Source organism: Saccopteryx leptura, chromosome 13, assembly GCF_036850995.1.
Source record: "Saccopteryx leptura isolate mSacLep1 chromosome 13, mSacLep1_pri_phased_curated, whole genome shotgun sequence".
NCBI lineage: Eukaryota > Metazoa > Chordata > Mammalia > Chiroptera > Emballonuridae > Saccopteryx > Saccopteryx leptura.
This window is the reverse complement of record NC_089515.1, coordinates 35,752,802-35,778,079: the sequence shown is the minus strand read 5'-3', so window position 1 is coordinate 35,778,079 and position 25,278 is coordinate 35,752,802. Positions and strand designations below refer to the sequence as shown.

The window sequence follows — 25,278 nt, the reverse complement described above, 5'->3', positions numbered from 1 at the left end:
TGAAAAGCCAGAGAAATGCAACCCAAGTGAATCAACAAGAGAAGTCCCCAGAAAAGATCTGAATGAGATGGAAATAACCAAATTATTGGATGCAGAGTTAAAAATAATGATTGTTAGGATGCTCAAAGATCTTAGAGCAACAATCGAACATAATGAGCACCTAAATAGATAGCAAGTATCATTGAAATAATAAAAAAGAACCAGTCAGAAATGAAAAATACAATATCAGAAATGAAGACCACACTAGAAGGAATTAAAAGTAGGATGAATGAAGCTGAGGATCAAATCAGCGATTTATAGGACAAGATAAATGAAAGCAAAGAAGCAGAGCAACAAAAAGAAAAGAGGTTCAAAAAGTCTGAGGAAAGTCTAAGAGAGCTTTGTGACAACATGAAGAAAAACAACATCCTCATCATAGGGGTTCCTGAAGGAGAAGTGAAAGATCGAGGGATAGAGATTCTGACTGAAGAAATCATAGCTGAAAACTTCCCTAAATTGATGAAATAATAAGTCACACAAGTTCAAGAAGCACAGAGAGTCCCATTAAGGATGAACCCAAAGAGGCCTACACCAAAACACATCATAATTAAAAAAAAAAAAAAATAAGAGATAAAGAATACTAAAAGCTGCAAGAGGAAACCATAAATTACCTACAGAGGATCCCCCATAAGGATGACATCTGACTTCTCAACAGAAACATTGGAGGCCAGAAGGGAATGGCAAGAAATATTCAAAGTAATGCAAAACAAGAGCCTACAACCAAGACTTCTCTATCCAGCAAGGCTATCAGTTAAAATTAAAGGAGAAATATAAAGCTTTCCAGACAAAAAAAAAACAACAAACCTCAAGGAATTCATTATAACCAAACCAATGCTACAAGAAATGTTAAGGGGCCTGTTGTAAACAGAACAAAGGGGAGAAAAATCCAGTAAAAGAGGAATATAGATTTAAAGAATAAAATGGCAATAAACAACTACATATCAATAATAACCTTAAATGTAAATGGATTAAAAGCTTCAATCAAGACACGGGGTAGCTGCATGGATAAGAAAACAGGACCTATACATATGCTGTCTACAAGAGACCCACCTCAAAAAAAAAGATACACATAGACTGAAAGTAAAGGGATGGAAAAAAATATTTCATGCAAATGGAAATGAAAAAAAGCTGGGGTAGTAATACTTATATCTGACAAAATAGACTTTAAAACAAAGGCTTTAGTAAGGAATAAAGAAGGTTACTACATAATGATAAAGGGAGCAATCCAACAGGAAGATATAACCATTATAAATATCTATGCACCAAATATAGGAGCACCTAAATATGTAAAGCAGATTTTGATGGACATAAAGGGTGAAATCAACAGCAATATCATAATAGTAGAGGACTTTAATACCCCACTAACATCACTGGATAGATCCTCAAGAAAGGAAATTAACAAAGAAACAACAGACTTAAAGGACATACTAGATCAACTGGATTTAATAGATATCTTCAGTACCTTTCACCCTAAAGCAGCAGAATATACATTCTTTTCAAGTGCTCATGGTACATTCTCTAGGATAGACCACATGTTAGGACACAAAATGAGTCTCAATAAATTTAAGAAGACTGAAATCATATCAAGCATCTTCTCGGATCACAATGACATGAAACTAGAAATCAACTACAATAGAAAAACTGTAAAACACTCAAACACTTGGAAACGAAATACCATGTTATTAAATAACGAATGGGTTAACAATGAGATCAAGGAAGAAATAAAAAACTTCCTGGAAACAAATGAAAACAAACATACAACAACTCAAAATTTATGGGACACAGCTAAAGCAATCCTGAGAGGGAAGTTCATAGCATTACAGGCATACCGTAAGAAGCTAGAAAAAGCTCAAATAAACAATTTTACCCTGCATCTAAAATAACTAGAAAAAGAAGAGCAAGTAAAACCAAGAGGAAGTACAAGGAAGGAAATAATAAAGATCAGAGCAAACATAAATGACAGACGCTAAAAAAAAAAATACAGAGGATCAATGAAACCAAGAGCTGGTTCTTTAAAAAGGTAAACAAGATTGTGAACCTTTAACCAGACTCACAAAGAAAAAAAGAGCGAGGACTCAAAATTAGAAATGAGAGAGGAGAAGTAACAACTGACACAGCAGAAATACAGGATTATAAGAAAATACTATGAAGAACTGTATGCCAGAAAATTAGACAACCTAGGTTTTCAAATTCCTCAAAACATATAATCTTTCAAAAATCAATATGGAAGAATCAGAAAACCTAAACAGACAGATTTCACTAAATGAGATTGAAACAGTTATAAAAAAACTCCCAACAAACAAAAGTCCTGAGCCAGATGGTTTCACAAACTAATTTACCAAATATTCAAAGAAGAACTAACTCCTATTCTTCTCAAGCTATTTCAAAAAATTCAAGACGAGGGAAGATTTCTAAACTCCTTTTATGAGGCAAGCATAATTCTGATTCCAAAACCAGGCAAAAATACTACAAAGAAAGAAAACTATAGACCAATATACTTGATGAACTTAGATGCTAAAATTCTCAGCAAAATATTAGCAAACCAGATCCAGCAATACATGAAAAAATTCATTCATCATGATCAGGAGGGATTTATTCTGGGGAGGCAAGGCTGGTAGAATATTTGCAAATCAATCAATGTGATTCATCACATAAACAAAAGGATAAAAAGCACATAATAATATCAATAGATGCAAAAGAAGCATTTGATAAAATTCAGCACCCATTTATGATCAAAACTCTTGGCAAAGTGGGGATACAGGAATCATACCTCAACATGATAAAGTCCATCTATGACAAACCCAAAGCCAACATCATAATCAATGGGCAAAAATTAAATGAAATCCTGTTAAGATCAGGAACAAGGCAGGGATGCCCCCTTTCACCACTCTTATTTAACATAGTTCTGGAAGACCTAGCCACAGCCATCAGACAAGAAAAAGAAATGAAAGGCATCCAAATTGGAAAAGAAGAAGTAAAACTATCATTATTTGCTGATGATATGATATCATACATAGAAAACCCTAAAGTCTCAGTCAGAAAACAACCTGACCTAATAAGTGATGTCAGCAGGGTGGCAGAATATAAAATCAATATTCAGATATCAGGGACATTTTTATACACCAACAATGAACTGTCTGAAAGAGAAATTAAGGAAACAATCCCCTTCACTATTGCAACAACAACAAAAAAATAAAGCACCTAGGAGAAAATTTAACCAAAGAGGTTAAAGACTTGTACTCAGAAAATTATAAAATATTGATAAAGGAAATCAAGGAAGATACAAACAAGTGGAAGCAAATACTGTGTTCATGGATAGGAAGAATAAAGATCATTAAAATGTCTATATTACCCAAAGCAATCTATAAATTCAATGCAATTCCTATTAAAATACCAATGACATACTTCAAAGACATAGAACAAACATTCCAAAAATTTATATGGAACCAGAAAAGAACATGAATAGCCTCAGCAATCTTGCAAAAGAAGAATGAAGTGGTGGGTATCACACTTCCTGATATCAAGTTATACTGCAAAGCCATTGTACTTAAAACAGCTTGGTACTGGCATAAAAACAGGCATACAGATCAATGGAACAGAACAGAGAACCCAGAAATAAACCTACACCTATATGGACAATTGATATTTGAAAAAGGAGTTAAGAGCATACAATGGAGTAAAGACAGTCTCTTTAACAAATAGTGTTGGAAAAATTGGACGAGTACTTGCAAAAAAAATGAAACTGGATCACCAACTTACACCATTCACAAAAATAAACTCAAAATGGATAAAAGACTTAAATGTAAGTCGTGAAACCATAAACATCCTGGAAGAAAACGGAAGCAGTAAACTCTCTGATATCTCTCATAGCAATATTTTTGCTGATTTATCTCCCCAGGCAAGTGAAATAAAGGACAGGATGAACAAATCGGAGTATATGAAACTAAAAAGCTTTTGCACAGCAAAAGATACCATTAACAAAATAAGAAGACAACCTACACAATGGGAGAATATATTTGCCAATACGTCTGATAAGGGGTTAATAACCAAAATACATAAAGAACCTGTAAAACTCAACAGCAGGAAGGCAAACAATCCAATCAAAAAATGGGCAAAAGAAATGAATAGACTCTTCTCCAAAGAGGACATACAGATGGCCAATAGGCAGATGAAAAAATGTTCAACATCAGTAATCATTACAGAAATGCAAATTAAAACCACAATGAGATACCACCTCACACCTTTCAGAATGACTCTCGTTAACAAAACAACACATAATAAGTGCTGGAAGGATGGCAAGGAATATGTTGAGGGGAATATGGGGGAGAGAGGATGCAATCGGGGCAACACTAGAATTTACGTAAACAATTAAATTAAAAAAATAAGTACTGGAGAGGGTGTGGAGAAAAGGGAACCCTCCTGCACTGCTAGTGAGAATGCAGACTGGTGCAGCGACTATGGAAAACAGTATGGAAATTCCTTAAAAAATTAAAAATGGAACAGCCCTTTGACCCAGCTATCCCACTTTTAGGAAAATATCTGATAAATACCAAATATCCGATTTAAAAGAAGAAATATACCCCCATATTTATTGCAGCATTGTTTACAATAGCCAAGATCTGAAAACAGCCCAAGTGTCTGTCAGTGGATGATTAGATTAAAAAGCTGTGGTACATATACACAATGGATTGCTACACGGCTGTGAGGAAGAAGGGAATTTTACCTTTTGCGACAACATGAATAGACCTGGAAACTGTCATGCTATGTGAAATAAGCCAGGCAGAGAAAGAAAAATATCATATGACCTCACTCATTTGTGGAATCTAATGAACAATTGAACTGAGGAACAGAACAGAGGCAGAGGTGGGATCAATGGGACCAGAGGGAAAGCAGTCAGAGGGAAAGTGAAAGAGAAGATGGGCCTGACCAGGCGGTGGTGCAGTAAATAGAGCGTTGGACTGGGATACGGAGGACCCAAGTTCGAGACCTTGAGTTCGCTACTTGCTCGCGGGCTCATCTGGTTTGAGCAAAGGCTCACCAGTTTGGACCCAAGGTCTCTGGCTCGAGCAGGGGGTTGCTTGGTCTGCTGAAGGCCTGCGGTCAAGGCACATATGAGAAAGCAATCAATGAACAACTAAGGTGTCACAATGAAAAACTGATGATTGATGCTTCTCGTCTCTCTCCATTCCTGTCTGTCTGTCCCTATCTCTGACTCTCTATCTCTCTATCTCTGTAAAAAAAAAAAAAAGATTTAAAAAAAAAAAAAAGAAAAGAAAGAGAAGATGGGATCAGAGAAGGGTAAGAGATTAGTGAAATTATATAAGGTCTACCGGAAAGTTCTGTCCGTTTTTGGAATAAAACAAAATACAAATTTTTCTTCCTGTCAATAAACTTTATTAAATAATATAATTGCCATTATTATTAATGATTTCTTGCCAGTGTGAGGGCAATTTGTATATCCCATTTTTGAAAAATGTTTTATCTTTTGATGTGAAATAGAACCAATGCTTGTTTGATTTTTCATTTTTATCTTTTGATGTGAAATAGAACCAGTGCTTTCTTCATTTTTGAATTTTTTGCCCTTCAAAAAATTTTGTAAGGACAAAAACAAGTGATAGTCGGAGGGTGCTAAGTCCGGGAAATATGGTGGATGCGACAGACATGCTTCTGTAGCATTTCTTCCTTGTTGAAATTCATAAAAATTACCGTGGCGTAAGTGAACTTTATCAGTAGCCATGGGTACACTATCGCTTCACACATAAGACTAACGTGAATCAACTTTGTTTTAGTTAATTTGCTACATCAGTATGTATACATTAAGTGATAAAAATAGAGAGGCACACATGCGCCAAATGAACGTGCTTACATTTCGAAACTTGTGATAGAAATGGACAGAACTTTCCGGTAGACCTTATATATACATAACACAGCATTATAGAGAATAGGACAGCAAATCCTGGAGGGAAAGGGGAAGGCACTGGGGGGGTGAAGGGGGGTAAGGGGTACACGGGGGGTGGGGGAGATATATTCAGTAGGACACTTGAATCTATGTAAACACAATAAATTAAAATCATAAATTAAAAAAAAGAGGTTACAGAGTCACAGATTGTATCAAAAAGAAAAACCCAACCATATGCTGCCTTCAAGAGACACATCTAAGCTGCAAGGACAAAAGTAGACTCAAAGTGAAAGGTTAGAAAATGATTCTCTAAGCAAATAATACCCAAAGAAAAGCTGCTGTAGCCATACTTATATCTGGCAGTCCTGACTTCAAGACATCCAAGGTAACAAGATACAAAGATTATTATTTCATAATAAAAGGGACACTATATCAAGAACACATAACATTTAATGTTTATACACCCAGTCAGAAAGCACCAAATATATAAGACATCTACTACTGATCTAAAAATAGAAAGACAAAAACACAATCATACTTGGAGATAACAACACATCATTAATGACTTTAGATAGATTATCCAACAGAAAATCAATAGAGAAATATTGGCCTTAAATGACACACTAGACCTAATGGACATTTACAGGACATTTTGTCCAAGAACTTGAGATTATACATTTTTTTTTTTCTGTGTGCATGAAACATTCTCAAGGATAGGTTAGCCGACAAAACTAACCTCAACAAATTCAAGATGATTGAAAATTATACCAAGCAGATTCTCTGACCATAAGGCTTTGAAATTAGAATTCAACTCCAAAACAGAAGTAAATAAACCCACAAAAATGTCAAAATTAACGTATTTTTAAAAAAAATAGCCCTGGCCGGTTGGCTCAGCGGTAGAGCGTCGGCCTAGCGTGCGGAGGACCCGGGTTCGATTCCTGGCCAGGGCACACAGGAGAAGCGCCCATTTGCTTCTCCACCCCTCCGCCGCACTTTCCTCTCTGTCTCTCTCTTCCCCTCCCGCAGCCAAGGCTCCATTGGAGCAAAGATGGCCCGGGCGCTGGGGATGGCTCTGTGGCCTCTGCCCCAGGCGCTAGAGTGGCTCTGGTCGCAATATGGCGACGCCCAGGATGGGCAGAGCATCGCCCCCTGGTGGGCAGAGCGTCGCCCCATGGTGGGCGTGCCGGGTGGATCCCGGTCGGGCGCATGCGGGAGTCTGTCTGACTGTCTCTCCCCGTTTCCAGCTTCAGAAAAATGGAAAAAAAAAAAAATTTAAAAAAAAAAAAAAAAATGACTGAGTCAAAGAAGAAATAAAAGCAGAAATCAAAAGATATATTGAGACAAACAAGAATGATAACATGCCATATCAAATTTCTGGGATGCAGCAAAAGTAGTAATAAGAGGGGAGTATATATCATTGCAGGCTTATATCAAGAAACAAGAGAGAGCCCAAGTAAACAACCTAACATTGCATTTGAAAGAACTAAAAAAAGAACAACAGCAACCCAATTTCAGCAGAAGAAAGGAAATAGTAAAAATTAGAGCAGAAATAAATGAAATAGAGAACAAAAAACTATAGAAAAAATCAATACAACAAAGAGCTGGTTCTTTGAAGAGATCAATAAAATTGACAAACCTGTGGCTAGACTCACTAAGGATAAAAGAGAAAAGACTCATATAAACAAAATCCAAAATGAAAGAGCTGAAATTACTACAGATATAGATATACAAAAGATCACACTAGAACACTATGAAAGATCCTATGCCACCAAATTTAACAATTTAGAAGAAATGGAGAAGTTCCTAGAACTATACAATCTTTCTAGACTGAGTCATGAAGAAGTGGAAAACCTAAATAGACCCATAAGCAGGTAGGAAATAGAAACAACTATCAGAAACCTCCCCAAAACAGAAGTCCAGGACCAGATGGCTATACTAGTGAATTTTACCAAACATTCAAAGAATATTTGGTACCTATCCTCAAAGTCTTCCAAAAAATACAAGAAGAAGCAGCACTCCCTAACACATGAGGTCAACATAACCCTGGTACCAAAACCTGGCAAGGACAACACAAAACAAGAAAACTATGGACTAATATCTCTAATGACTACAGATGCAAAAATCCTAAATAAAATACTAGCAAATTGAATGCAAAAATACATTAAAAAATAATACATCACAATCAAGAGGGATTTATTCCAGGAGCACAGGATGGTTCAACATATGTAAATTGGTAACATAATACACCATATCAACAAAACAAAAATCGTAGGGTCCTATCAATAGATGCAGAAAAGGCATTCGATAAGATACTGCATCCATTTATGTTTAAAACACTCAATAAAATGCGTATAGAAGAGAGTACCTCAACTTAATAAAGGCCATATATGACAAAGCATCAGCCAATATCATACTAAATGTGAAAAACTGAAGGATTTTCCTCTAAAATCAGGAACAAGATAAGGTTGCCCACTCTCTCCACTCTTATTCAACATAGTTCTAGAAGTTTTAGCCAGCACAATCAAGCAAGAAAAAGAAATAAAAGGCATCCATATCAGGAAAGAAAAAGTACCACTTTTTGAAGATGACATGTTCCTTTTTATAGAAAACCCCAAAGACTCCATCCTAAAGCTATTTAGATATGATAAACCAATACAATACAGTAAAGTCACAGGATACAAAAGTCAACAGCTTTCCTATATGCCAACAATGAAACTTCAGAAAATGAACTAAAAAAAAATCCCTTTTACAATTGCAACAAAAAAATAAAATACCTAGGAATAAACTTAAAGGATGTGAAGGACCTATATATGGAAAACTACAAAGCATTATTGAAAAAACATTGAAAAAGACACATGAAATGGAAAAATATTCCAAGTTCATGGATTGGAAAAATCAACATAGTTAAAATGGTCATGTTACCTAAAGCAATATACAAATTTAATGGAATTCCTATTAAAATCCCAATGTTATTTTTTGAAGAAATAGAACAACAAAAAAAAATCACCAGATTTGTATGGATCCATAAGAAACCCCCGAGTAGCCAAAGCAATCCTAAGAAAAATGAATGAAGCCAGAGGTATCACACTATCTGACTTCAAATTATACTACAGAGCCACAGTAATCAAAACAGCATGGTATAGGCAGAAAAACAGATATAGAGACCAATGGAATAGAATTGAGATCCCAGAAATAAAACCTCATATACTGTATATGGACAAATAATCTTTGATAAAGGAGCCAAAAACACAATGGAAAAAAGAAAGCCTCTTCAGTAAATGGTGCAGGGAAAATTGGAAAGTCACATGCAAATGAATGGAACTTGACTACACCTTGTCCCCCTGCACAAAAATTAATTCAAAGTGGATCAAGATCTGAAACAATAAATTACATAGAAAAATACATAGGTACTAAGCTTATATAAGACTTTGACTGCAGAGAACATTATATGAATTTGATCCCAAAGGCAAAGGAAGTAGAGGCAAAAATAAATGAACAGGACTATGTCAAAGAAAAAGCTTCTGCACAGCAAAAGAAACAACAAAACAAAATGCCAGCCAGCTAAATAGGAGATCTCTACAAACAACAGTTTTATTAAGGGGTCAATATCCAAAATATATAAAGAGCTCACAAAGTTCAACAACAAATAAGCAAACAGTCCAATTAAAAAATGGGAAGAGGACCTGAACAGACACTTCTCCGAAGAAGACATACAAATCACCAACAGATATATGAAAAGATGCTCATCTTCTCTAGCTATTAGAGAAATGCTAACCGAAACTACAATGAGAAACTACAATACTCACACTTGTTAGACTAGCTATTTGGAGAGGCTGTGGAGAAAAAGGAACCCTCATTCACTGCCAGGGGGAAGGGTGGTAGAGGGTGGAGAGGAGTAAGCAGGGACAAACATATGGTGACGGAAAATGATTTGATTTTGGGTGATGGGCACACAATACAATGAACAGTTCAAATACTACAGAAATATTTACCTGAAACTTATGTACTTTTATAATTCCATGTCATCCCAATTAAACTTAATTTTCAAAATAAAATTTTGAAAAATTTAAAAATATTTTGGTATGAGGAATATGCTTTTGACTAGTTAGCATTGGTTTCTTTTCTAATCATTCACAAATCGTACATTTATATAAACCAGTCTAGCTTGACTAGGCAGTGGCGCAGTGGATAGAGCATCAGACTGGGACGCAGAGGATCCAGGTTTGAAACCCTGAGGGTGCCAGCTTGAGTGCAGGCTCATCCAGCTTGAGAGCAGGCTCACCAGCTTGAGCGCAGGGTTTGCTGGCTTGAGCGTGGGATCGTAGACATGACCCCATTGTCACTGGCTTGAGCGCAGAGGTCGCTGGCTTGAAGCCCAAGGTCACTTGCTCTGCTGTAGCCTCCTGGTCAAGGCACATGAGAGAAAGCAATCAACAACTAAGGAGCTGCAACAAACAGTCACAACAAAGAATTAATGCTTCTCATCTTTCCCTTCCTGTCTGTCTGTCCCTATCTGTCCCTCTCTCTGTCTTCTCTCACACATACAGAAAAGAAATATATAATCCTTAAATTTTTACATATTTTTGTAAAGACTTTATTGATTTAAGAGAAAGGAGAGAGAGGGAGAAAAGTAGGGGAGAGAAGTGGGAGCATAGTTGCTTCTCGCATGTGTCTTGACAGGGCAAGGCAGGGGTCTCGAACTGGCAACCTCAGGGCTCCAGGTTGATGCTTTATCCACTGCGCCACCACAGGTCAGGCAATTTTTACATATTTTAAATCATATGCCCTTTTTATGGCTAAATGTCAAAGTATGTTTGTTTTTCTGAAATTTGAAATTTCTATTCCACTTATTTTGGAATTTGTGGAAGGGTTCTTTGATTCTCAGCGTGCTTCACACTCAGGCCTGAGTTAGCTGTTACCGTCTTGCTGTTGCCATGGCCCAGCCTGCTTTTCCCTTCATTCCCAGTTCCTCCTTCTTAGTTCAGACTTCATTTCTTCCAAAAGGCCTGGTTTAGCTTCTTGTGTTAACTCTCTCCAGTCTATTCCTTACACTGCTGCCAGAGTAATTTTTCTAAGGTACAGATATGATCATATCATGACCTGCTTGTAAGTCCTTACTGATTTTTCTCTGTCTATAAAATCTATAATCTATAGTTTGATGGCTTCATAATAAGGTCCTTGCCTACCTTTTAGTCTCTCACTGAGCCAGTCTCCAATTTTTATTCTATATTTCAACTACACTGCTCCCTAAATCCTATTATTGCTCAATCTTAGATAACATTTGTGACAGTTATCAATGAAAACATGACCATCACCGTGTATTTGTCTCTCTTTTCTTCCCTCCCCCAGGTAACCATTTCACTTTTATTTATGCCTATGAGGCTCAGTTTTATATCCCACCTATGTGAAATCATATAGTTAACTTTTTCTGATTTACTTATTTCACTCAGTATAATGTTCTCAATATTCTCAAAGTCCACCCATGTTGTCGTAAACACCAATATGTCATCATTTCTTATGGCTGAGTAGTATTCCATTGTATATATGTACCACATCTTTAGCCAGTCCTCTATTGGAGGACACTTTGGTTGTTTCTATGTCTTGGCCACTGTGAACAATGCTGCGATGAACATGGGGAGTGACTCTGGGTGGTGGGCACGCAGCACAGTCAGCAGCTTCAAGGCTGTAAAGGTGTTCACCGAAACCCTATGTACTCTTGTTGATCAATGCCATCCCATTAAATTTAATTTCAAAATAAAAAGAAAGAAACAACTTTGATATATTAAGTTATTGTAGATATTTACAGCTAAGAAAACATGTCCAGTAGAGGGATTGCTGGGTCATAAGGTAATTCTATTTTCAGTTTTTTGAGGAACCACCATACTTTCTTCCATAATGGTTGTATTACTTTACATTCCCACCAACAGTGTATGAGGGTTCCTTTTTCTCCACAGCCTCTCCAACATTTGCTATTACCTGTCTTGTTAATAATAGCTAACCTAACAGGTGTGAGGTGGTATCTCATTGCAGTTTGATTTGCATTTCTCTAATAACTAAAGAAGATGAGCATCTTTTCATATATCTGTTGGCCATTTGTATTTCTTCCTGGGAGAAGTGTCTGTTCATGTCCTCTTCCCATTTTTTTATTGGATTGTTTGTTTGTTGTTGAGTTTTATGAATTCTTTGTATATTTTGGATATTAGGCCCTTATCTGAGCTGTTGTTTGAAAATATTTCCCATTTAGTTGGCTGTCTATTTTGTTGTCAGTTTCTCTTGCTGAGCAAAAACTTCTTAGTCTGATGTAGTCCCATTCATTTATTTTTGCCTTCACTTCCCTTGCCTTTGGAGTCAAATTCATAAAATGCTCTTTAAAACCCAGGTCCATGAGTTTAGAACCTATGTCTTCTTCTGTGTACTTTATTGTTTCAGGTCTTATATTTAGGTCTTTGATCCATTTTGAATTAATTTTAGTACAAGGGAACAAACTGTAGTCGAGTTTCCCTCTTTTGCATGTGGCTTTCCAGTTTTCCCAGCACCATTTGTTGAAGAGGCTTTCTTTTCTCCATTGTGTATTGTTGGCCCCTTTATCAAATAAAGTGTTTAACTTTTTACCTGAACTTTTAAAATTGCATCAAAAGACAACAAAACCTTCTATAAATCAACCTGTGAAGTATCACATGCATGTTTACTATTGAAAATATTTGTGGAGATCAGAAAAATAGTGTTATCTGAATACAAAGTTAAAGTAGCAGTGAACTTGAATGGAGCATGTGTTTTGTGCAAGGAGCTGTGCTAATTATCTTATATACACAATCTCAGTTAAACCTCACAGTAAGTCTGTGAGAAAGGTACTCATTTTATTATCCCCATTTCCAAACTATTAATTTGTAAGTAGTTAGATGATATAACTATTTTCATTTTATAGCTAAAACAATTTGGTCCTAGAAAAGATAAGTTAATGTTATATACATGTTTTATCTACCCTACATCTATTATTAAATTAAAATCACTATTATCAATGTTTATGATTTCTGCAATAAAATAACTTAAATATAGCTAGTAAGAATTATGCTGCAATGTTAACTTTTCTGTTTTTAGGGTTTGGACAGAGGATCCAAAGGCCAAATTTCTACTTTCAGCAGTCTGATTTCAACTGTTAGCCAGAAGAAAGAAGCCGCTGAAAACAGAAGTTCACCTACACATCTTGTTTTCCCTAACATCAAGAATGGTAAGCCCTGACCAGCTGGCTCAGGGGTAGATTGTTGGCCAGCATGTGGAAGTCCCAGGTTTGATTCCCAGCCGGGGCACACAGGAGAAGCGTCCGTCTGCTTCTCCACCCTTTCCCCTTTCTCTATATTTCTCTCTTCCCCTCCCGCAGCCAAGGCTCCATTGGAGCAAAGTTGGCCCGGGCGCTGAGGATGGTTCCATGGCCTCCTCCTCAGGCACTAGAATGGCTCCAGTTGCAACAGAGCAACGCCCCAGATGGGCAGAGCATCGCCCCCTGGTGGGCATGCCGAGTAGATCCTGGTTGTGCGCATGCGGGAGTCTGTGTCTGCCTCCCCCCTTCTCACTTCAGAAAAACTACACACACAAAAATAGAATGGTAAAACAAATAAATAATGTAATTATAATATCAAAAGTACACATAATTCATATATCTTAGCTGAAAGTATACTTTCAAGCTATTGAAAAAGTAGATTTGAATCATCATTGTTGTGGTAGGTCTAGTTAATACAATGAGAAAAAAAGCTGTGTAAGTATTTTCAGAAAGAAGCAAAATCATTATTTTTACATGATTGTTATGTAGAGTAAGAGTGAAATACAAAGCTTATGAATAATAAGAAAGTTTGGTTAGGGAGCCAAACACAATGCAAATATATGAAAACTCAATAGATTTTCTTTACTGGCACAGTAATCAATGAGAAGACTTAACAGATATATTAAATGCTTAGGTATAAACCTAGAATAAAGTGAGCAAAGCCTGTGTGAGGAAAACTATAAAACTTTATCAAAAGACTAAAAGGTGATGTGAATGGAAAAAAACATAAATATTATAGAGATGACAGTTACACCCAATTTACTCCGTGTTTAATAAATTTTTCAATAGTTTTTTTGGGGAAACTTAAGAAAATGATGCTCTATTTTTAAATGTCTGGGAGGATGCAAAAAAAAAAATGAGGGTGTTCGTTCCTCCACAGAACCACGTCCTATAGAGCTATACTAATGATAACACTGCCACCAGTGTAGCCAAGTGGAGGGAAATAGACCAGTAAAGAATATTGTACACAAATGGTATCAATTTATTAAAAAAATGAAATTAGGCCAACTTGCTAAGTTGTTGAAAATACTAAGTTTAGATTTTTTTTATAAAAACTATAAGTGTACTAGAAGAAATGCAGGAAATTGTTTTATAATAAAATTATTGGAATGATAACAATGCCAAAATCCATAAAACAAAAAAAAAATCAGTAAGTTTGAGTAAGTTTAAATCAGTAAATATAAAACTTCTATAGGAGTTGTAAAAGTCATAAACAAAGTTGAAGTACAGGCATCTCAGTTGGTGAAAAACATATGCTTGACTCATAAAAATCACTAATAGTAAAATGAACATTCCAGTAGGAAAAAAGAAGGCAAAGAATATGAACAGACCAATCAACACAAAAAATATGAACAATTTTAATACACATGGAAAAGAATGCTAAACCTCACTAGTATTTAAAGAAGTACAAATTGAAACGAGTTAACATTTCCCAACTCAGTTGCAGAGAATGAAAGGATTTATATCTGTTCTGTTGTTTAAAGAGTGTGAAAAATGGCACTTTTATGAGTGGAAGGCTTGAAAATTGATAAAATCTTTCCGGAGGGCAAATTATTGATACATATTAAAATTTTTAAATGTTCATATACTAACACAGTATTTTCATTTCCAGGATTTTATTCTAAGGACATATGTAACATAGGTACAAAGAAATTTAGAAAGAATGTACATTATTTATAATACTTATATTTAAAGTAATCTAAATAAATTGGTTAAATTATGGTAATCCATACTATAAATATTATGCCCCTGCCAAGAAAAATGTGGTATGTATATAAAAGTATCAAGGAGAAATGCCCACAGTGCATTGTAAAATGAAAAATGCAAGTTACACACTAATCGGTTGAATATGACTCTGCTTATTTTAAGTGTAGGTAAACCTTTTTTACTTTTTGAGCATATGAAGAGGTAACAGAAACCATTCTGTTAATGGCTTCCTCAGGAAAGTAGGACTGGGTGTATATCATTAATATGTTCTACTTCTATATGCAGCTCTGTATTGTTTTATCTCAGGAATTGTACATTACTTGCATAATTTTAAGTGTCCCTTGCTCTGTATCAAGACAAAACAAATCTGCCAAAATTTAAATATCCCTCGCACTGTTACAGAACAAAACCAACCTAGAAATATTTAAGGAGATAGTTTCTGGTAAATTGCCTATGTCCGTAAACTGCATGTGGCGTAAATTATTTCTGCACAGCTTTTCTGTTGATACTCTTGAGTTAGTACTAGACCTGTTTTACACGCGTTCAGGTTATTATTCACCTTATCTCATTTATCAACCTTCGCCTTTGATAACTTCTTTCTTGATTTACACACAAACGCACACTTACTCTATTACCCGTCTTACTCCAACAAGGCATCAGCGCCCGTCTGTCACAGTCCCCCAACCCACAGCACAACAGACAAACCTGTAATTGTGATGCCATTATAGAAATAAAGAAAATGAGCCTGAGGTAGAAATTATTTCTCCGTTTTAAGGGTAAGAAACTTCAAGTCACAGAGAGTTGTACATGACTTGCCCTGCATGAATTTACAAAGCTAATGAATGGCAGAGGCAGAAAACAGAAATGAGATCCAAAGAACATTTTGGATTATGTTTTCTTTAAAAGGAGAGTTAATGGAAGAAGAGGAAGTGATCCCTAAAGGGAGATATGAGATCCAGGTTGTTCTATGGCATGGAAATTGAGAGAAAAGAAAATGTCAAGAAGAAGATTTCGTTAAGATTGTCATTGCTAAGAAAGGACAGGATGGGTAGCATTGAGACAAAGACAAGGATTTGCCAGTTAATGTGTTGTTCATCAGTGGCTTCTAAGAGAACAGGTTAGTAGGGTGGTATGAGGACAGTTCGGACTGTAAGGAGTTATGGGTGCATTAGTGGTGAGGATGCAGGGACATGTCAACTCCCCGTAGACTGTAGAGGAGCTGGAACTGATGGAAAGAACACTGGAATCTTGCAGAGCAGTTTGGTCAAGAGAAAAGATCTACTACAGAGGGAGAAACGACAGTTGCAGTGGGAACATAGAATGATGAAATGAACAAATAGCATAAAGAAGTGGTGTGAGGATGAGACCAAGGAAGAATACACACATCAGGGCTGAGATGTTGGCTTCAGCAAAGAGAGAAGGAAGTAGGAGGAGGAGGAGGAGGAGGTAGGAAACTCACTTCTTGCCTTGAATTCGTAGTCTCCTTGGAGGGAGTATTAGTTTTCTAGGGCTGCCATGACAGAGTACTACAAACTCGGTGGTTTGAAAGAACACAGATTTATTGTTTCATGGTTCTGGATGCCTGCAGTCTAAAATCGAAGGATTGACAGGATTGGTTCCTTTTGAAGGTTCTGAGGGAGAATCGGTTCCGTGCCTGTCTCCTAGCTTCTGGTGGCTGCCAGCAATCATGGCTACACCTTGGCTTTTACATGCTTCGCTCTGACCTCTGCCTCTGTCTCTGTCTCCACAAGGCATTCATTCTCCCCTGTATATCTTTTTGTGTCCAAAGTTTCTTCTTATAAGAACAGCAGTGGTTGGATTAGGGCCTACCTTAATTCAGGATAACTTCATCTTAAATTGATTACATCTACAAAGACCTTATTTCCTAGTAGGGCCACATTCACAAGTCCTAGGTTTTAGAACTTCAACATATCTTTTTGGCAGACACAGTTCAGCCAGTAACAGAGGGTTCAGCCAGTAACAGAGGGTTAGGAACCTTAAGAACATTGAAATGTCTGCTGTGGATAATGAGGAGTTGTCAGAAAAAAGGAATGGATAGCTATAACCTTCTTTGTTTGGATGGTTTGTTCAGATTCCTTAGCCTTTGATTCCACACTGATTCCTATAATCTATTCTGTCTACATGAATATCTTGAGCTCTGAACCCAGTTTGCTAATTGGTATGCCCACACCTGCCTGCCTCCTCCTGGCATGGATGTTTGACTCTGAATATGGTCCACTTACTTGAGCTCCCACCGTATGCTTGCTTCTCTCTCATCTCTGCCAGTCTGGTAGAGTTGGGCCTCAGCCCCAACTTGAAATTGGACTATTTGTGTCGAGAGGAATAGACCTCCTAGCAGACTTCCTTTACCTTACTGGAACTCCTAGCTCTTCTGTCTGGATGCCACCTAAATTCAAGTGTGACATGGAATTCATATGTCAGAGCTACTGCAGAAAGAATTCTTCTATTGAATGAGAATTAGACAAAGTCTTCCAAATGTAATATGTTTATAATTCCCTGATCTTTTGCGAAGCCTCTCTTACTTGCCAATAAGATTTTCTGAACGGTGCATCATTCTTGGCAGTTAGTACAGTTTTCCTTCCTCTCCTCTGACAGCAAGACCTATGCAGGGTATTTTCTAACAGCTTGTCTCCCCATCTGATCTTCAAGTGGTATTAGAGAATCTGCAAAAGCCCAGCGTGGGCTTGCCTCACAGCTGAGGGATGCCTTTCCTCCCTGGAGATCACATGACTTGGTATGCTTGTTGAGTTGGCTGTCCTTTTCAAGATCAGCAAAGAGTAGGAGTTTTACCTACTATCACAGCTGCTGGGGATGATACATCTTCAGAGAAACAATAGACATGATAAGTAAGGAGGGGAAGGTAGCACTGCATTCTCTCTGACTCTTCTATATCCTCCTTTCAAAAGTGACTGTGTCCCTTTCAGACTTATTTAAAACATCTTTAAACAGCATAGAACATCGTGAAAAGAAATGAAGCAATTTCTTCCCAAACCTTTTAAAAATATCTTTGCACTCCTGGTAATTCAGCAAAGAGTAGGCATGCACCCTGACATTTCCATCAGGGGCCCTGTTCTTCTCTCAGCTCAGTCCATTTCAGTGGTCCCCAACCCCCCGGCCGTGGACCGGTACCGGTCCGTGGGCCATTTGGTACCGGTCCGCAGAGAAAGAATAAATAACTTACATTATTTCTGTTTTATTTATATTTAAGTCTGAATGATGTTTAATTTTTAAAAATGACCAGATTCCCTCTGTTACATCCGTCTAAGACTCACTCTTGACACTTGTCTCGGTCACGTGATACATTTATCCGTCCCACTCTAAAGGCTGGTTCGTGAAAATATTTTCTGACATTAAACTGGTCCGTGGCCCAAAAAGGGTTGGGGACCACTGCATTACATGAGTTCACTCTAGAAGAGCCCTGCCGTGACACAATAAACAGTGCAGGTCTTACACACTGGAGAAATATATCCTGTGAAGTAGCCAAGGCGGAAACAGTAGTCTTCAGCTCAGACAGTGATTGGATCTCTGTATCGGGGCCTGTGAGCTATTCACAGGTGAAATATTGCCGAGTTTTCAGTTTCTCTGGGAGCAACTTGAGCGGCAGACGGGAGAACAAGCTGTTAAACCCAGCACAGGACTTGCCATCTGGGGAGAGAACAGGACTTGTAGTAGTTTAGGATTCCTATCCTAGAAGAAGGATCTCCAAGGCCTCAAATGACCTCATCTCCAAGTTTTCTTGGAGAATGAACTGATTTGGGCTCTATTCTAAGGTCTTCCCTAGATCAGAGGGAGTACTCTGCACTTGGATTTCTTGAGCCTAAGGGGGCGGTGTCCCTATCAGGAACTTAGAATACCTTGCTGTGTTTATTTGTTTCCTTATCTGTCTCTGTTGGTCTGTAAGCTCCTTCAGCTCTTCTTTTGGAGAGGGAAAGGCCTATCCTTTTTATTTTTTACATTAAAGTTAAGTTTTTGAATAGGTAACACATTTATGTGTTTCTAAAATCAAAACTATAAAAATAAATATGTTTCAGACATCTCACTTTCACCCTCTTCCGTGCTGTCTTTTGCATTCTGTGGTCTTTTTAATGCAAATGAAAACATAGATATTGATACATCCCAGGAGAAAGACCACAGCAAACCCAAAGTGAATTTTATAAGTTTTATTGCAAACCTGCGCAGGGACTGCAGGCAACCCACACAAGAGAACACTGAAGCCCCGAGCTTCTAAAATGGCTCCTTTTTATAGGGTGGCTATCTAGGCTGAGCAAGCAAGCAACATTTACAAGGGCAGGAGAGGTGCGATTAGCTGACCTTGTTCTTGGCTAAGTCTCTAGGGTAGGGGCTTCCTTGATCTGGGTACATCGAGTTCAGTGAAAAATATTGCTATATAGCCTGACCTGTGGTGGCGCAGTAGATAAAGCGTCAACCTGGAAACACTGAGGTTGCAGGTTCAAAACCCTGGCTTCCCTGGTCAAGGCACATATGGGAGTTGATGCTTCCTGCTCCTCCCCCTTCTCTCTCTCTCTCCTCCCCTAAAATGAATAAATAAATAAATAAAAATTAAAAAAAATAAAATAAAACACCTTTATAAAAAAAATATTGCTATATTTCTAACAGTTGTTTATCTTTTTTCCTCCAGCCATGTACTGGGTGTACTCAGCTTTCATGGCTGGTGGCCTGCACCGCTTGTCCTAAGATGTCACAAATATACACTCTTGTTTTCCACCTTTTCTTAAAGAAAGGGTAATGCATACACATTGTCCAGCACCTTCTTTTTTCAGTTGATGTATCCTTGATATCTTTCTATAGCAGTACATAGGAGCCTCCTTCATCCTTTTTACAACCATATTGCATTGTATTGGACATACTATAACTTATTTAATATGATCCTATTAAAAGAAATGAGTTGTGTTCATTCCTTTGTTATTGTAACCAATGCCACAATGAGTGACTCTATACATGTATCATTTTGTTCATACTTAGGTATATCTGTAGGATATTCCTAGAAGAGGGATGATTGGATCCAAGAGTAAATGCAGTCACAATCTACTTGAGTTTTGAATTCCTCTGTGTATCTCCAGCATCCAGCTCCCATGGTGCATGGAGTCTTACTCAGTAAATGATTTACTCAATGAGGAAATGTATGGGAGGCACTTTTTCTGGGTTTCTGGCCAGTTTATCCTGTTGGAATGTCAAATGCATCTCAAGGCTATAATAAATTATCTAAACTTATGCCCAGTATAAAGCATCTATTCCATTAGAGATAACCTTCTATGAAAAGGTCTTTGGATATTTTTATAACTGATCCATGCAAGAACATTTCATCTATGCTTTTGTTGTGACTTTACAAGCACACACATCATTTAGTTTCGTCAAAAATACATCTCCAAAAACCAGAGAATGTACCACTTTATTTGGCTCTGATGGCTTACATCCTGTGAGTCAGTTTCATCCCCCTTTTTTCCTTTCTCCCTCCCACCTCAGTTTTATTTCTTTCCAAATGTTCAGAAAAGTCATGCTATAGACAATGATGTAAACACCGCCTGTTATGACTAATCCACTCTGGTCTCTCCCTGTTTCAGCTCCTTGTTACTACTGAAATAGTCAAAAACAGTATAAAGTCCTGAATTAACTACTATCAGTAACTGTCATTGTGACCTTAGACAAACTTAGCTCTTATGGGCTTTTATTTACTCATTTACAGAAAGAGAAAATGGAGCATTATTATAAAGTATCTTCTATACCTAACTATTATGACTTAAAGGATTAACTTTTTAATACACTGATTTTGTTTGATCCTTGTTGAATTTTGTTTTGTTTGACATTTCATAATTCACTAGCTCCTACTTCCATATAAGTTTAGGGTTCAATTTTGGTGCCTTTTTTTTTTTCTTCTAATACATAGTAGAAGATTTTCCATTATTTGATAGTGGAAATAACAGGTTTTATAAATTAACAGGGTGGGTTTAAATCCCAAATATGTAATTTACCAGTTGTATGACACTAGAAAAGTTATTTAACCTCTCTGTGCTGATTTTCCCATCTATAAAATAGGATAGTAAAGAAGCTACCTCACAAGATATAAAGATAAGTAAAAAAAAGCATTGGGAAGTATTCAGTTCCATGCCTTGTAAAATTCAGTGAATGTAAGTGATAACATACACTGCTGAGCAGCCACCTGGTGGGGGGAGGGTTGTGGGGGTGCAGGATTGTCCGTTACTCTTCACCCAGGAGTAACCGACTGCACACATTTTTAAAAATTTGAAACATGTCATACATATAGAATGAAGTAAAACACTTTTATGTGGTTTAAATAATAATAATAAAATGAAAATTCTTGAACTTAGCACTCAAATTGAGAAAAAAGAGCACCACCAGGCTCTTAAAAGCCCTGGCGAAGCCACCCAGTCACACTGCCCTGCTTTTCTGTCCAGAGTTCATGCCGATTTCCTTGATTTTTAAAAACAGTTCTGGCACCAGTTCATAGACAAAGACAACAGCGTGGTGGTTACCAGAGGGGAAGCGGGGGGGAGGGATGAAGAGGATAAAGGGGGTCAAATATATGGTGACAGAAGGAGACGAGGCTTTGGGTAGTGAGCACATAATGCAGTGTACAGGTTATTTATTATAGAATTGTACACTGGAAACTTAATATGATGTTATTAACCAATGTCACCCCAATAAATTTAATAAAAAATTGTTTTGTCACCTTTATACATTTATTTCTATGAACAAATGCTGCTGCTTACAAAAACCTGAATAGCAAGCACAAACCTGGATGTGTAAGGTACAATATTGCCACTATAAGGTAAAGATTCCCAGGAGATGATAATCTAAACAGAATCTCTGAATCAAACCTGGCTCCAGCTTCCCCAAGAATATACAGTCTGTTCTGGGGATGTCAGTGGGCAAGGTCATGAGTGAGTCCTGTGACTCAGAACAGCTGTTGGAAAGCTGACAGACCTGTGATCAGGACTGTGTATTAGATGTACAGCCTCTCCAGCTGTCAGGAGTACCCAAGGTTAAAGCAGTCAAGTGTCCTCAGCTGATTCAGAGAGCAGAACAAAAATATGATTTCATCACCCAATGGCTAGACAAGCCATAGTACAGATATCAGTCAGGGATTGGCTCCCCTTTTCATCTGTCTTCATTTAAGAAGAGTACAGATAGTCAGGATCTTGGTGATGACGAGCATCAAAATTGCAGCGTTCTACTCTGTGCATAGTACAGCTCTTATCTTAGGCCATTGTGATCCTGGTCCTTTGTATAAGATATTTCTCTACTTTTACCTCGTCTCCATCTCTCTGGAAGCTTGTAGAACCATCTCTTTATCTTGGGTTTTGAAATTGCCCAGTGCTGTCTTGGTCTGGGTCTGTGTTCATCTCTTGTGCTATGTATTTTGTAGGCCCTTCCCATCTAGCAACTCATGTCCTTGAATTCCAAGAAAGTTTCTAGATATTTTGTATTGATAATTTCTTCCCATCTACTTTTTCTGTCCTTGCTTTCTAGATCCTCTAGTATTCAAAAGCCAGACTTTCTAAACTCCTGAGTTTTTTATTTTTTTCACTCCTATTTTCCATTTCTTTATCATTTTGCTCTATATTTTAGATAATTTTCTCAAAACCCTCTTATTGACCTTCTATTGAATATTTAATATGCTTTTAATTAATAAGAAAAAATTTTCCCCCTGACTATTTCTTTTTTAGGGCATCCTCTTATTTCCTGGTGGTACTATCTTTTATCTTACTGAGTAAATTTGTGATCGGTTTTATTTATTGGTTGGTTGATTGATTGATTGAGTCCATGATTTGTGATTCTTCCCAGTTGTTTTTGTCTATTTGTTTCAGTCTAGCTTGCATATTGAAATCACTTGAAGGCTTGTTCACTCACATGCTATTTGTAGGTTTGGATTGCAGATGGGTTTTAGCTGGAACAACTACCCCAGGCCTTTCATTGGCTGTTTGGCTTCTCCAAGGGGAGCATCCCCAAAGAGACAGCCAAGCAGAAATTGTACTGTCTTTGTAACCTAGTTATAGAGAGTCACTTTTGTAACTTTTTTTTTAAGCAGGAAACCACTGCATCTGACCCATATACAAGGAAGAAGAATTAAATTCCATCTTTTGATGAGAGGAATATCAAAGAATATATGAAATTACTTTTAGACTATATCATGTTAATATAAAAATGTACATTCAGGAGAAGCCAGGTTTTTGATTCTTATTTCAGAATTTTTTTCTGATACCATATTGTAGGGAAGAAAGTTGTAACTAAATCAGGTGTATAAATGACACATGCATGTTAAGCTTTCCTGCTTCTGCAATCTATTATAGGCCATTATACAGGTCACTCTAATAGATGATTTTTAAACTTTGACCAGTTTTTAAGTCCTGTCCATTTTGTTCTTATGTAGTTGTAGAGATAGAAGTTAGACGTGATTAAACCAGGGGTTTTCAAACCTATTTTTTATTTTTTTAGGAAAAACATTTTTTATGAGACACAATTTCTCTTGAAGTCTCCTTACATGAAGCAGAGAAGAGCTGAGCTGCTCTGAGTAAGCCATCCATACAGCACCATGTCCCTGAGGTGGCCCCCGTGAGGTTCTCTGGAAATAATGGGGATGACCAGTTTAGGGCATCTCTTTCATTCTATAATGTCAAAACTGAGGCCTGGGAGTTTCAGTGACTTGTCTAAGGTTATAAAAGTTAACCTGTCCAGCAGTAGGGCCCAGACCCTTATTCCAGAGGGGTGCTTTTTTCATTACTCATTTAATTACAAATTTCTTAAGATGAAATTTAGGGTACAGCATTTTGCAACAGTGTCACCAGCAGCAAACCTTTTTTTTTTTTTTTTTTTAATTAATTTATTTTTTTTACAGAGACAGAGAGTCAGAGAGAGGGATAGACAGGGACAGACAGACAGGAACGGAGAGATGAGAAGCATCAATCATTAGTTTTTCATTGAACTTTGCGACACCTTAGTTGTTTATTGATTGCTTTCTCGTATGTGCCTTGACCGCGGGCCTTCAGCAGACTGAGTAACCCTTTGCTGGAGCCAGTGATCTTGGGTTCAAGCTGGTGGGCTTTTTGCTCAAACCAGATGAGCTGGCACTCAAGCTGGCGACCTCGGGGTCTCGAACCTGGGTCCTCTGCATCCCAGTCAGATGCTCTATCCACTGCGCCACCGCCTGGTCAGGCAGCAGCAAACCTTTTACACAGCATTCCCTCTCCAGCAGGAGGGGGGTAAGGAACAGAGGCCGTTGCCTCCTGCTGAACACCCACCCGACATAGAGACTAGCGTTTCCCTCTGAGGCTGCTGTTGCCATCTGTACTGGCTGGCCAGGAACGATCTGCAGTCTCCTAATCGTGTGGCCAGTTTCAAATGGCAGTCTTCATTTTGGTGGCTACAGTATGGAAAGCTGCAGATTACTAGTTTTCAACCAGAGTCAGTTTGTAGTGCCTTGAAATTACTGAGCTGGCAAAATTTGCCAGATAATTTCACACGCTTATACATAGTTGTACTGTTATCTTTAATTTTTTAAAATATACAGCCAGCCCCCACCATAACTCTTACTCCTGCACAAGCTTCGCAAGTGCTTCACTTAATGTTTCTAAGCAACTAACTAAAATTAGCAACACTATATTAAAAGAAAGGGAAAGTTATTACTGCTTATCATTTTAGCACAGAGCATTCCCAAGTATTGGCTGAATGAAACCTACATGACAGATTTTCACTGATAAATATATTTTGGCCTTTTTCAGTGTGTTACAATATTCTATTCTATATGGCATTAAAAGCTGCATATGATAGAACAAAGATCTGCTTGTTCTATTTATAATATTAGTTTGAGTCTTAATTAATCTCCTATCACCACAGTTACTGATTTTCTCTTTTGAATTAGATTTTAATAACCATCTGGGAGAACAGGCTGAAAGCCTGTCTCTGGAAACAATGCCTTGATATTCAGAAACATTAGAGCAGCAGCAGTGAGCTGTTATCCTTCCTTTCTTAGTAGCTGAATGTCACATCCTGTAGTTTGGCTTTCATTCACTAAAGTGAGCAAAGAATTCTGCTTTTATGTCTGGCTCCAGTTCATTAACATATTACATTAACATTTGCATTACTCTTCATTCCAATTTACCCTCTGAACTGAAATCCCCTCGGGGCCTCTCTGGTTCTAACCTCATCCTGTAATCCTCTTGGCCTAGGCCCGTGATGGCGAACCTATGACACGTATGTCAGCACTGACATGCGTAGCCATTTTCGATGACATGCAGCCACATGCGACCGCATACCA

The 25,278-nt window shown here is 37.5% G+C and overlaps 1 protein-coding gene across 3 annotated transcripts in view; it reads left to right on the top strand.

Annotated features, from left to right (window-relative positions):
* HECTD2 (HECT domain E3 ubiquitin protein ligase 2) overlaps positions 1-25,278 on the top strand; it is an 81,282-nt gene that overhangs the window by 14,918 nt on the left and 41,086 nt on the right. For all 3 annotated transcript variants that reach the window (XR_010747649.1, XM_066355265.1, XM_066355266.1), the window contains exon 2: positions 13,037-13,166. Coding sequence is in view for 2 of the 3 variants with exons in the window: in XM_066355265.1 (XP_066211362.1) it covers positions 13,037-13,166 (130 nt within the window). In the remaining variant the exon portion in view is untranslated. The remainder of the gene's footprint in view (positions 1-13,036; positions 13,167-25,278) is intronic.